Source organism: Phaenicophaeus curvirostris, chromosome 10, assembly GCF_032191515.1.
Source record: "Phaenicophaeus curvirostris isolate KB17595 chromosome 10, BPBGC_Pcur_1.0, whole genome shotgun sequence".
In the NCBI taxonomy this organism is placed as follows: Eukaryota; Metazoa; Chordata; class Aves; order Cuculiformes; family Cuculidae; genus Phaenicophaeus; species Phaenicophaeus curvirostris.
The window spans coordinates 5,349,237-5,363,943 of record NC_091401.1 but is presented as its reverse complement, the minus strand read 5'-3'; the positions used below and the strand labels follow the sequence as shown (position 1 = coordinate 5,363,943).

At 42.9% G+C, this 14,707-nt stretch overlaps 1 protein-coding gene across 3 annotated transcripts in view; it reads right to left on the bottom strand.

Moving 5' to 3' along the window:
* The window catches only part of LPP (LIM domain containing preferred translocation partner in lipoma), a 741,798-nt gene that overhangs the window by 219,159 nt on the left and 507,932 nt on the right, over positions 1-14,707 (bottom strand). For all 3 annotated transcript variants that reach the window (XM_069864453.1, XM_069864454.1, XM_069864455.1), the window contains one exon: positions 2,223-2,424. In XM_069864453.1, coding sequence (XP_069720554.1) covers positions 2,223-2,415 — 193 coding nt within the window. In that variant the 5' untranslated portion in view covers positions 2,416-2,424. The remainder of the gene's footprint in view (positions 1-2,222; positions 2,425-14,707) is intronic.

Sequence of the window (14,707 nt, the reverse complement as noted above, 5' to 3'; positions counted from 1 at the left end):
GTCATTGAAGAAACAGTTAGGGAGCCTGGATGAGAGAAGGGAGCCACAGAAAGCAAATGAAGCATGTTGGTCTAAATATTTTCTCGCTGTTCCTGCTCACCTCCCACATCCCAGAAGTCTCATGTTCTGAGGATTATATATGGCTGGGATAATGGCTTTGTACTGGCTGCTGACACCAACCAGCAGCGTGTCACCTTCTGAAAGTGGATTAGCTTAAGCTGCAGGCACATTGTCACATCACTAAGCTGGTCTCTGACCAGGTCCTGGCTAACCTCAGTTCTTCCAGGCCTGTCAGTTGATGATGAGATCTCCAAAAGCCCAACATCAGACAAGGCAAGGGACTGGCACTGAAAAAGGTCTCCTGTGAGCTCCCAGTGCCTCCTGGTTTCTAACAGATTTGGTGATGTTCAGCTGCTTGCAGGACTTGGTAGTCAGTGCTGCATGAGAAACGCCTGCATGCCTCATCTCCCCTCCTCAGACTGCAGTGTCTGCTCCGCTCTTAGGGAAAGCCTCCTTCCCCAAATGCTAAAATCCAAAGAATTTTTTAGAAGGCAATAACGTTCCAGAGTCACATATGACTGGATCTAAAATCACTAAAGCACCAACAATTAAGGCATACTGATACTTTTCACCAAAAAATTGTGGCTGATCAACAAAATTTTCCAAGAGAAAAAAAAAAGAAATGTCATTTTCCATTATTATTTTAAATTTTAAGAGAATTAGAAAAATAAGAATCACGGCTTGACTTGAAGGTGACATTTTCATTGCACTTCAGAAATGGATTATTTTTACTTTTTTCATTCCAAATGTAGAAACTCCTTCTCTTACTCACTAATGTTTTGTTACTGAAAGCAACAGAACAGGTGCATATGATTTCGCTTTTCTCCTCCAACACATTTTCTTTTTTCGTTCTGAATTCTCTAAAGTTAGAGCGGCAGAGGGAAAAAAATGAGACACACTTCAGATTTCTCCAACTTTCCTACAAAATGTCCTTAACTTTAGAAAATCACTCAAGTGCAACATTTAATATGCTGCTTTGTTTTTCTTTCTCCTTTCCACTATTCAGTAGTCCTCCTGAAAATGCACAGGCTGTCAAATGACAAAGTAGAAAAAGGAGGAAAATATATAGATGACATTTACCTTATTGCACTCAATAGAAAAGAGAGAAAAGTGGTGATGGAATGAAGTAGAGCATCTAAAACTCAAAAGCTGGTTTGACGATTTTCCCCGAATACAATTGAGTTTTTCTTTGAGGGGAAGACAGAGAGGAGAATGAAAAAGAATTTTCCACCCATTTCTAACTATAGTAAATCACTGGGAATAGAGAAGTCACTGCTCTGCCCAAGACAGCTACCACACTCTCCTAAAATTCTTGGCTTCCACCTTGTTTCTGCTGCAGTAAGATTCCGTCACACACTCCACTGTCAGCTAGGGGCATCCTGAGTGGGCCAGCTAGCAGGTTTTCAGCTGCAAACCCCAGAGGCACAACCAGCCATTAGCTCCCACTGCTGGGAACTCGTCCCTCCACGTGTCTGTAAGCCAAGAACCCTACTCCTGCCTGACTATTTGAAGACAAGATGACTTCTACAGCAATAAATAGAGAAAAGCCAGCACTGAGATTGGCATGCATTTATTTTACTGACATAATAGCTCCTGAGGCTATTACAATGGTCATGTAAATATCCTCAGAACTTTATCATTAAGTTATTTCATACTTAAGTGTTCCATAGTAGAGGGAAAAGAATACAACTAAAACTGAATCAAATCAGTAGGCTGAAGAGGAAGCACTCCTACTCCCAATTATACCCACACTCCCACAGCTCAGTCCCATGTTTCTAAAGGATTCCCACTGTGCTGGGAGGAAAGAATCAATATTGAAAAGGGTTGTTAAAGCCCCAGCTCCTTGGATCAACACTTACCAGCCCAGCCCGAATAAGCAAAACCCCTTGAAAAGTACCAATCTTGGACATAGGACATCCACTTCCAATTAAAACCAAGAAAGATCTGTCCCCATGTCTTTCTTAGCCCTGCGCCTCTCAGGAGTATAGATGGCCAGTGCAAGGGTAAAAAATACTTTCACATTCTTCTTGATTTAAATGATCTGAAACAGGGAGGCTCTCACAAACTCATCAGCAAAGAGCAAGACAAGAACACCTTGTGTTAGTGGTCAGTACATCTGAATTAGACAGTTGTGGTTCCTTCCTGAAAAAAGAAATACTTACCATCACCTCCTGGTTGCTTGTACGGGTTGTACTTTGGCTTGGGGGCAACAACAGGTGCAAACTTCTTTGGTGTCTGCTGGGTTGACACTGAGATGCTGGGAGTCCCAAAGGAGTGTGTGGTCTCCATCCTTGCAGTAACATGACCAATAGGCTCGTTGGTACTCTTGGGTGGCAGCCAGGATGGGTGGGACATGGTTCAGATCTGAGAGGAGAGGCAAAGAGAATCGCCTGTTAGGAACTTAGGCTGGGGAAATAACAGCTGCAAATCCCCTGCTTTGCTGGTTTATAAAATCAAACCCACATAATCCTCTAACACGTTTTACTTGTGTATCCTTATCACTAAACATATTGGTCCTAATGTATAGGACTTAGGATATAAACTTGTCTTTCTTGCCCCAGTAGGTCTGAATTACTGATCGACTCATTAGTGGTGCCTGCAAAAAGCATTGCTATTTTCCTCTTCAAACCAAAGCAGAGGAAGGCTGATACCCTGGGGAAGCCCATCAATCCCACCAACCATTCAACACAGTAGTGATATATTTGCTTTTCCCTGTTAGGCTTTTGTGAGCGTCTTAACATACAACAGTGCAGGTGCTCTGAGGACAAGCATAGTCACAAATAGACAGACACACTTCCAAAATACACCTTTAGCACTTTTCTCCATGTCATTTAGGACTCCACTTCCCGATGACTTTCATTCAAACTTTTCAGAAAAAAAGGATTTAAAAAGCAGCTAATCATTCTTGATGCCTCAACTTTTGAATGCACAGCTTAAGATATTTTAAAAGTATGTCAATTCTGAAAAAATGCCAGATTCCCACAAACACTGACAACCAGGCTCCTTTTAGACATCTCGACTTGTAACAGAAAACAGAGGCAGCCCAAATCATTACTTATTTATGAAAATCTTGGCTCTGGCCTCTTAAAAGCCTACATCACTTTTGAGAACTGGACTCAGACATTGTCGAAAATGTTGCCCATAAAAAAACCCTGTTCACTGCAATAAACAAATGCTTTTCACCACGCTCACTGGGTAGCAGTGAAGGTCGTACAGTACTATCAGATAGTCCTATAGAGCTGGATTTGAGATGTGATGACGAAACAAAGACCCCACACAGACAAAACTCAATGCTAATTTTTGATCTCTTGAGCACCCTATCACTTCTGCTTTGGTGTTAGGGCTCTTCAAGGCCACCAAAACCTGGAGGCAGCTGTGATCCAATCAGGAAAAATTTGTTTTGATCATGGAAACAGATAAGTGCAAGAGATAACACCGTGCCATGGGAGATAGTAGCAGGCTGCCATTGCAGAAAAACAATTCCATCTGGGAACAACAGGATAAAGGCACTGCTGGATTTGCAAACAGGTGGTCTCTAACTGCAGCAGGAAGTGCAGTCTGCTGGGGCTGAGATGCAAGAAAGAATTGTAACTCTACTAAGCATGGCAGCAAAGGGCTGTACTAGCTGGCGTGAAGTCTTCTGAGCTCAAAGTGGGAAGAGGAAAGGGGACAAACAGTGGCCTCTAGCAGATGTAGACCCCCCCAGCTCCCTGAAGTGAAACCATGACCAGAGTCCATAGTGCTACAGCTTTCTAACTATTCTGACAGCTCTGTGGTCATGCATGCAGTTGTCTATTTGAACAGCTCATGAGGATGTATCTCCAAAGCTGAGAAGTGAAGCCACATAGAGCTCATTTACACAGTGCAGAAATGCACCCACAGATCCACTCGTAGTCTGCCTGGGCATATTCTTGGTGTCTCACAGCTACGACTTCCATGCACACAGACTTCTCAGAGAGAAAAACAACACTGAGCTCTTCAACCAGCCACTGAGGACTGTTATGAACATGTAGGCACGAAGAAGGCATATTTGACATTTTTAAATCTACCTAGAGAAAACAAGGCAGAAATCACACTTCATTTCCCTTTTCTCCTAATTTGGGCTCACACATCACTAGAAACATCAAGACTAAACTGTTGGGACTTAGGAGCAGAGCTACTCTGCCAACTCATCGTAGCTGGCAAAGCATCTGCATCCTACAAGATTCATGGTGAAGCAAATTCACTTGAGTCCTTTATCAAAAGCAAATGAAGACTCTTGAATATAAGCTAGAGAAAGTAGTCCTGTGGATTCTTGCATGGATAACTTTGTCCTAGCAATTTGTTGATAGCAATGCTGAGTCACTCTGGGGTAAAGGAGCAAGGTCCCCATGTGGTAGCGTGGGGATGGTCCCTCCAGCTAACAGAAATGACTGTTAAACCTGATGTACATATATGATAAATGTGTGTGCTTATTCCAGACCCGTATGTTTACTCCAGGTAACAGGTTTCCTACTTAAGGAGTCATTTCTACCTAAGGTCCTGAAGTTTGACCCAACAGTAGCAGATAGGCAATTTGTAGTCATCTTCCACCTTCATCGCTCCTTGCACAGGAGAGGAACTGACAAGTGCCAAACACCAGCCCCAACACTTGTGGCTCTTCCTCACTGTGCAGTGTGACTGCTCGGCACTCACACAGCAGTTTCACAATCGCTACCACTGGAGAATGTGCTAGACATCCGATACCGGTGAAAGCCACTGGGGCGAGCATGGAAAGACTGGCTAGAAATGAGGCAGATGGGAGTGTGGCAGGAGCACCCTGGAGGTGGACAAGCATCCAAGGCCAAGCTGCAAGGAGATAACTTTCCCTCCAACATACGCCTGCCTTCCGAGCACAGAGCATCACTCTGAAAGCAAGAAGTGAAAGGCAGGTCCTCGCCACAGGGCCCAAAAGGAAACCAGCCATGAAGGGTGGGGATAGAGGGCACGCGAACCGCACTCCCACTGCCTGGTAATTCCCATTACCAACACCAGCCCTGATGGACTTAGAAAACAACTGCCACTCGAGCAGTAAGATTCACCTACACTGCTGCCTCCTCCTCCCACATGCTTCAAAACTGTAAAACACAGCAATAAAACTCAAGGCAACTGTCTAGGTTTTAAGAGCAGAAAGCAATGAGGGCATTCAGCCTTAAGAGCTAAACAGGACAACTCTGCACACTGCAGAATTATTAGATTCAAAGACAACTATATGTTACTTATTGCTAAAAGCATCCTGGAGTTTTATTCTGACAGGTTTTCAGCCCCTGGGTTAACATTTCACATGAAAGATCGTTCCACTGCGTGAAGAATCACTGGACCCTGGGCCTTACCTCCATACTGACTCAAAGATAAAAAAACCCACTTAGTACTGATCATATTATTGTCTTTCTTGTTCTGGCAGCTCCTTAGTTGCTTTTTAAACACCTTCCAGGCAACACACCTTGGTCCACTGAGCTCTCAAGGTCTGTCAGGTTCATGGCAGGGATGGATTGAGTGATGTACAAATCAAGAACATCTGCTTTAGCAGCCTGGTTGCACAGTGATGGAGATTCTTGAAGATGATGCGAGTATCAATGAATGAGCTTAAAAATCAGACTGCTCTTACAGACAGTTTGGTAGCATGAAGATCACACTGCTGTAACTCCATTGCTGGCTGTAAGGTGGCACACAGCTCCATCTCAGCTACCCTCTAACACATTTGTTTTGGTGGTGGTGGTTATTTTCCAATTGTTTCCCCATTAGCCTTTTCCCTTCCTCCTCGCCCCTCATCCCCTCTAATTTTCTGTTATGCATTTGCTGCCACTCATTTTTGCTATCTCTGCCTTGGCAATGTTTTCAGCAAGTTCCCTTTTCCTTGTCTGTTCCAGCCTCAGCTCCCTAGCCTCAATTAAATATACCCTAACTACTTTGCAAGATCATAAAAAAAAAAGAAAAAAAATAATGAACCTCTTTTTACCAGCTGCAACTAAACTTCTGGGTTTCCTGTTATTTTCCTCTCATTTTTTTCACCTGGTAAAACACCAAGAATAAAGCGAAATATAAGGGACAGTGGCTTGCAGATGGGCATAGCCCCCCACCTCTCTCTGCAGACTTCTCCATATGGTGGAGCACTCTGGCTAATTCAAAGTCATTAGTGCTTCCTCACCATTCCCTGCAATATTGCCTGATTTTTAATCAGAAGCTTCTTTGGAACAGAACAGGTGAATGTTTTGTGACGTAGACAAGTAAAATCTGGCTTATAACCAGTCCTCTTATTCTAAACTTACTCTCACATATGTCACCATCTCTGCATCATTGTGCTTCCTGCACTGAGACAAGAACATCCAATAGGTAAAGGCAGTGCTTTTCCTTATAGGCAGCAAACACAACCAGCAAACACACATTTCACTTTTCTCTTTGAGGTGTTTCCTTCCAAAAAAAGTTATTTCTGCCAGTTCCACAGTAAACAGTACTGTTTTCATAAGTTTCTAACACGATGTGGAGGACAGTGGAATTCAGCGATTGCAAGACTATAGATACTGAGAACTCAGAATAAAAAGAACAAACTGTATTGGATATTGAAGGCTTGAGAGAATCAAGGAAGAGGTAAAACACAACGAAGAAAGCATCAAGATGGATGGGCTGAGGCCACCCAAGAAGTGAGACCAGAAAAAACATCCTGGGAGCATGCATACCGGCAGGGGATAATGCTGTGAAGCTCACCTTTGCTGTGAGGGATGGAGCTGAAACTATAGCAGTATTACCCATTTCTATGGCAGAATACAACAAGCTCTTCCTTCGAGGGTAATAGAGGATGTTGTGAAAAACTATCAAACCCAATCTGATCACTTTGTTTCTTCAAAAACAATCACCTGCCCATTGAAGTACAGTGAGTCTCACCAGCCTATTGCTGGACAAGTCACCTATTGCTGCTCCTTGGAAGCTAAATGCATCCTTCTGCTGCTCAAACCAATGGCTGGACCACATTGCTCTCACTGAAAAGTTAAATGGTAGATTAAATCTATAGTTGCTCCCCCACTTCTGCTCCAAGGAAATAATTTGTCAGGCATGGTTTGCATCCAATAAGCCCCTTCCTAGCAAACCTGAATATATCTAGTCACCCAACATCTAACAGAGCCAGGCTGGGACAACCATCATCATCAGAGCCTGTGTCCCTAGGAACTCTCCCCAGAGGTACAGCAACCTCTTGCTTCCCTGTCAGTGCCACATCCCTGTCCGCCTTGGGTGAAGCCTTCTGCATTTCTGCCTGCCACTCTCCTTACTCAGCAGTGACTCAACAGCTCAGTTACTGAACTAGCTGCTATAAACTCTTCCCATAACTCCTTACGCACTAGCCACTCTGGCAATACCCCAGGAATCCAACCACTGCATTTTGTTACAAACTTATTACAAACCTGTCTATATTCCTTACACAGATCCTACCAGAACACTGTCAGGTCACCAGTTAAATCAAATAAAAACATTTAAATTAAGTATCAATTAAACTCACTGTAAAGACTTCTCTTGATTCATTCATATATATTTACTCTGAACTCTCTTTAATTTTTCAGTAACCTTTTATGAAATGGTGGATGCTAGCATAAGACACTTTTTTCAAGAATGGCAACTTAAAACTGAAGGGGTAAAATGATGAATAATATCAAAGACAAAAAACAGATTGTAATCAGCTGTGACTGCCCATGGCTCTGCTATCCTTCCTTCCTTGGAAGCATTAGTCATCACCTACTTTTGGAGGCAGAGTATAAGACCGGACTAACCATGATAAATAACATTAAGAGCAAAGAGTGAAATCATGCTGCATAAATAAAGAAAACAGCGTGCTCTGGTTCTATCATTTGGATGATCTTAATGCCCTAAGTTCAGAAAATTCTAACCATGAAAGAATACTCTGCAGCAGAGGAACTGGAATCCAGGAATCCCAAGATGAGACTGCACTATTTAAAAATGTCAGATCAGGAATATTGACAGGGTTTCTTGGTCCCTTTTTTTTTTTTTTTAAATGTGTGCACATAAGTGCTTGGTTTTGCTTTTAATTACAGGGTGTCATCCACCTTTTAGAAGCAAAGGTAAAACAAAGAGGGTTCCAAGTCAATTTAGCTTCACATCAGATATGCAACGGAATAGTAGAGTACCAATTTGTCTCCTTTTGAAATTGTTAGTACATTCATCTCTGAGACAGGCTGGCTTTTCTGTGATTAGACTCTACCCAAATAAATCTTCATTCATTTTCATATTTATATCATGGAACAAATACTCCTTGGATGTTGATGGACTTTGCCAAGACAGAAGAATTTGTCCCCAAGTTAATTAAGCTAATGCTTCATAGTGGATATCAACAGTGTTTAATGAAAAATGAACAACAGTCTGTGCTTCCAGCCAGTCTGCTCTGTCTTCCATTCCAATCCTTCCTAAATCCACTGGCTTCATGTAGGTCCATAAAGTTCTTAGTATCACACATGTAATGTTAATCATTTCTCCTAAGGCCAAGGGACTGACTAGATACAAGGAGCCAGGATCTTGTTTTCTGACAGTAGATGCAGCTGGAAGCCCTATTGTGGCTTCTCTCCAATACTGTTCAAGAACACCATCAAGATATCCTCATCCCTGGGTAACCTAAGTTTTTCTCTAAGGTCTTACAAGAGCCATATGTAGAAAGGCAGACTGCATTCTCCCCATTCTCCCTTCTCTTCTGTCCATGCAAAAGAACTCAAAGAGAAAACTTTCGACTTTACTTCACCTTCCATCCAAGTTTTATAGATCAGCTGAACCAAGGGGAAACCCTTCATGATGCACAATCACAACACACATTGACACTTTCAGCTAGGCATTCAACCCACAAGATTGTATGTTTCTGCTCTAAGCTTATTTGTCTTTTTTTTTTTTTGCATGAAATTCCCAAAAGCACAAATCCAAATGCCTTGCTAAAATACAATTCTTTGCTTTGTTCTCATCACCTCTACTTCCCTAATTTGCCAAAAGCAATAATTGAGGCTGAACAGAGAGATTTGATCTTTGTAAGCTCCCAAAGCTGCTTGTTTCTCTTGGCATTGTTCCCCTCTGAATGTTAAATGAATTCATTTCTCCATTTATGGTCACTGATCTCTAGCCATAAAGTTTTCCTGCTCTATCCTGTGGCCTCCAGAAGAGGATATAATGTCAAAATTCTGGTCTCATTAGAGATCTTTAACCAAATATAGGAAGTTCCACAGGTACTTACAAACTCACCCCAAGCACTCCTGGGATGTCTTTCCCATATGGTACTACTTATCCTCATCAATTTAACATCATAGGGGAAATTATGTGATTTGGGGAATCACAATTCCTTTTGAACTCCCTTAATCATTGCTGATCTGCACATCTCACCGAATTTAAATCCTGTAATATTAAACAGTCCAAAGAAACCTCTCCCTCAGGCCCTCCCAGAAGCAAATTGACTCTGGCCCTTCGTGCTCCTCAAGTGTCATGTCAGCAACCAGAAGAACTGCAAAGCTGCAAGAACTCTGAGCACTGAGAGTCCTTTGCAGGGGGATGACGTGACCCTGATCACTGGTTAGCAGTGGAGAGCTAACAGGAGTCAACTGAGCCACCAAGTAACTTGAAAACATGATGAAGAAGAGTGAAATATGTTGTCACCCTCCAGTGACTGCCTTCTTGACCTTAGGCAAACTTGATGCATATGGACTCTGCTCCTTTTGGCACATCTCTCCCTAGACCAGGCTTATTTGCTTGCACTCATTTTACACTGTTTCTGAACATTTCTTGATGCTTTGCTTTCATCTTTCACAGCAGGTGCCAGCTGGAGGAAATTTAAACCTTCCTCTCCCTCAAGATCCAGTGTTTCTTCCAATTGCCTGAATAAGCTGATGGTTTTTATCTTTAGCTCGATCCCCTCAAGACAGATAGATAGATAGATAGATAGATAGACAGACAGACAGATAGATAGATAAAATCCAAGTAATTTCTTCAGTTAAAACAGAGTTGAAAACATTCACCAGTTTCCTTCTGCGGGACATTACTAATGTAATCACAGGAATTAAAAGAGAAAGAAACCTAGTTAGAGCACTGCCTGTGCTGAATTATTCCTCAAAGCATATAATCTAGTATCGTCTCACTCTGATTTTAACAGCTTCAATCAAAGTTCCATTGGATCCTCCAAAAGAGCTGATTTAAATTCAAAGTTCGTTTTGCTCTGAGCAAGGAGTTGGCCCAGATGACCTCCAGAGATACCTTCCAAAATCAATTATTCTATGATTCTAAAACACCAGACTTCCAGCTGTGGCTTTATCTGCACTCAAAAGGGTTTGCAGCAATACAGCTGTATTCCACTTAAGACATGCCAGCAATATCACCTACTAGCAATGCAATATTATATTCCTTGTACTCTAGTTGCAATGGTTCACAAACTAACACAGCATGCACCCATTCTTTTACCTAAATAACCAATACTTGGGGAAATAACTCTTTTTTCGTAGCATGGCAGCATCCACACATCAGACACACAAAGACAGTGAAGAACAATCTCTGCTACAAAGATGCTGCAGGTTAAAGTCATCTTGAATACAGTTCATCAGATATCATAGAATCCTAGAATAACCAGGTTGGAAAAGACCCACTGGATCATCAAGTCCAACCACTCCTATCAATCACTAAACCATGTCCCTCAGCACCTCATTCACCCGTGCCTTAAACACCTCCAGGGAAGGTGAATCAACCACCTCCCTGGGCAGCCTCTGCCAGGGACCAATGACCCTTTCCATGAAAATTTTTTTCCTAATGTCCAGCCTGAACCTCCCCTGGTGGAGCTTGAGGCCATTCCCTCTCGTCCTGTCCCCTGTCACTTGGGAGAAGAGCCCAGCTCCCTCCTCTCCACAACCTCCTTTCAGGTAGTTGGAGAGAGCAATGAGGTCTCCCCTCAGCCTCCTCTTCTCCAGGATAAACACCCCCAGCTCTCTCAGCCGTTCCTCATAAGGCCTGTTCTCCAGCCCCTTCCCCAGCTTCGTTGCTCTTCTCTGGACTCGCTCCAGAGCCTCAACATCCTTCTTGTGGTGAGGGGCCCAGAACTGAACACAGGATTCGAGGAGCGGTCTCCCCAGTGCCGAGTCCAGAGGGAGAAGCACCTCCCTGGACCTGCTGGTCACGCCATTTCTGATACAAGCCAAGATGCCATTGGCCTTCTTGGCCACCCAGGATCAAACCAACATTCACCCATTCCTACACCAAAACTCTGCTGCTGGGACAATTTTAGTATCAACCCAAACCTTACCATTCCTAAGGTTCGTTTTTAGCTCATTCCTCTTTTATCACCTTCAATACTGGAAAAGGTAGAAGGACAAACTAAATACAAAACTCCTTTTCTTTTCCAATGTAATTGCATAAGTAGTTTTTGGATTAGGTGCAGGCTATTTGAATTTGACTGCTGCTGCAAAACACACACATAAAAACCTGTGAAACAGATCTTCTTTTTACAACCGTATCACATCCTGGTGTTGGATGACGAACTAGGCTTTAAAAAAAAAATAAATTGAACTTGACTGGCCCATGTGCATTGAATCAAAGAGGTAGTACTGGTTTCCAAGAGATAGATAGATCTATCTAACCTAACAGAATTCTAATGACCACATTACAATTTCACCACAGAGCAGGCTGGTTCTTGACTTCTGTTTTATGAGACAATCCTTGGCTACCCCAAACATAATTGTAGGGGATAAAATGTTAATCCAAGGCCTCAGCTACTTGTGGTCACAACAAACCTCAGGGCAATTGCAATAGAAGAGGTAGACCTAGTGGCCTGCCCAAAATACTTATTCAAAAAGAGAAAAGTTTGTGGTTGAATCTTAAGAGATGAGCCAGAAGGTAGCTCCGAGTCAGACAAATTTCTTCCAATTCTTACCGCTTCTCTTCCTAATAACTTGACCTACAAGTTTCTAAGTGTGTTTGCTGCACCATAAAGATAAATTTGAGATGATGCTTGAGAATCACATGCACAAAATAAGGAAGGAGATCTATTAATATGGACAAAAAAAAGAACAGGCAGAATGATGCAGAGAGGTTCTTTTGGGAGTCTCAGACCGCGAACTCCCTTACACAAATACTGCTTTCCTGCACACATCCTTTTGCCAAAAAAACTGCCTTTATTCCTTCTGTACCCATACTGATTCTCTTGCCTATAGCACAGCTCAGTACTCAGCTTCCTACTTCAGCAAGGCACTGACAAGTAAAACGGAGCTTATCCATCAAATAAAATGGCTAAGGGGCTGGACTTCTCAACTAACAGAGACATACTGGAAAATCAGGCCTACCAAGACAGTCCCACATAAGATAAAAGAAACCAGGACAACAAGAGATGTTAAAGTTAAGGCTGTTAGAGCAAGCCCAGGTTGTCTGGATGCTGATGCTGGCTGTAAACAAGAAGGAATGGTGCAGAACTAACATTCAGCTCAGCAGTGAGATATCAGCAAGACCCCAGTGGGAGCAAATGGGACCACGGCAGCATACTGACACGCAGATAATTGTATTAGCTTTGCAGAACACTGTGTGCATGTCTCAGCCTCAGGAGAAACAGCAGGGATCCGAGTTCAGTAGAGAGAGGGGGAAACTGATACACAGAAACAGTGCAGAGCTTGAGGTTCTACTCAGCAAGGCTAATGTGGGTATAGGTGTTTTTTTTATTTATGGTGGGTTCCCTGTGCTCCACTTCTAAAATAGCTGTGGTTGCGTGAAGAGTCAACTGCTGCTGTCCCTGGAAGAAAACACATCTGTGACTGGAAATCTGAACCCCAAGCCATCAGGAGGATGTCTGTGAATGGAAAAGGAGCTGCAGCCCAGAATATTAGCACAACACAGGCACCACTCAAGAAGGACACAAGCACAAGGCCAATGCCTCTATAACCTTCTTGTAACACCTCCAGGGGCTGGCAGTACAAACCAGACTTTGAAACTGCAATGACTAAAAAGTGAGCAATTAAATCAATTAATGGGCAGGAACCATGTCCTGGATCAGAACCGTTAATCCCTGATTATTTTCTTCCCACCTGATCCACTTAATTTTTCCTCTTCCAGATCCCAAGCTGTCCTCGAAGTCACAGCCTTGAGTATGACAAAGCCCTGGATGATTTCTCCTCCTTCCCAAGCACTGCACCAATCTGTGCCTCGTTTTTGGCAGCTCAGCGCATGACACCTTGCAAATAATCAAGGGAAATAGCCGTTTTCCTATGGAAAATCCTATACCCTGAAACACAGAAGAATGATTGCTGCCAGATGGCTGGGAACTGATGCTGCAGAGAGATTGCTAATGGAAGCACGATATTTGAGTGCATGAAATCTGTAGGAAAGGAAGTACACAGAACCCTTCATATAAACAGTCAGAAAAAGTCTACATTTCTCTGAATTTCACAACAATATGTGATTTGATATCATCAAGACACGAGTACCCCAATGTATTCTTTTCTCCCTTTTGCAACACAAAGCAAAAAATAAAGATTTAAGTGCTTCCTCCATTACAAAGCTGAAAGCTTGCAGTACTGTCAGAAAAGAAAGAGAATCTCTGCAGGTTAAAGAGTACCACTTTTAGCAGGGGACTATCATTAACACCAGATAAGGCTTGCTGTTGCTTTGTCCTTGAAAACCTCCAAAACGGCGAATGCCCTCCTCCCTGGCGACTTGAACAAGTGTTGCATTGTTTTCCCAATAAAAACGCTTTTTCCACCTTAATCTCCCAGTCCACCATGTATGTCCATAGCATTTTATTCTGCCACCTGGACAAAAGGATTTGGATCCGTTGTGTTCGTAACACCTCTGGCAGCAGTCACAGGTCACAGAAGCAAAGCTCCCTGAGCCTCTTCTTGTAGGCCATGTGCTCTAGGTCCCCGCCTGCCCTTCCTCTGGACTCTCTCCAGCTCTTCAACATCCCACTTCAGCTGGAGAATTATAGACTGGGTAACAGCCTTGCTAACAGGGAGTAAAAGGTGAACAATAACTCATCTCAGTCTACTGTCCAGGCTTCTTCTGAAGCAACCCGTATGTCATTAGCTTTATTAACAATGCTAACCCACATTCGACTCATATTTGACCTGGAGTCCACTGCCTACCCCAGGTCCTTTTATCAGGGCATAAAGTAGAATAAAAGGTATATTTTAATATGGTGCCTGAGCCAGAGGAGCTCCAGAATGTCCATGGCCACGCGAATGGAAGGGAGGTCATAAAGCGATGTTAGCTATCCCTGTGCTATTTGCAACAAACACAACATACAGCTCCCCTTGAGAACACAATTGTTCAAAGAGGGGTGTTGTGGAAGCATGGGGAAATAAGTGAAGAGAAATATTAAGAGGTAAGCACGCCATGACACTCTAGAGCATATCAAGATAAAGCTCTCTTTTAGTAACCATAGTGCATTAGTTCTGCTCTGAATGGAAACTTGTGACTGAAGACAAGTGCTTGAGATTTGACTTTCAATTCTTCTTTGAAACTCAAACTACTGAGCACCAGCTTAGGATACTGTTGCTCTTCCCTTTTAGCTCAGTGTCTGTTCCTTCAAGAAAAGCAATAGTCAAAGCTTTGAGAGAGAATTCCTCAACTGGTGCAAATGACGCTGCCAGTGAGGAAGTTAACCCAGCCAGGAATCCACACT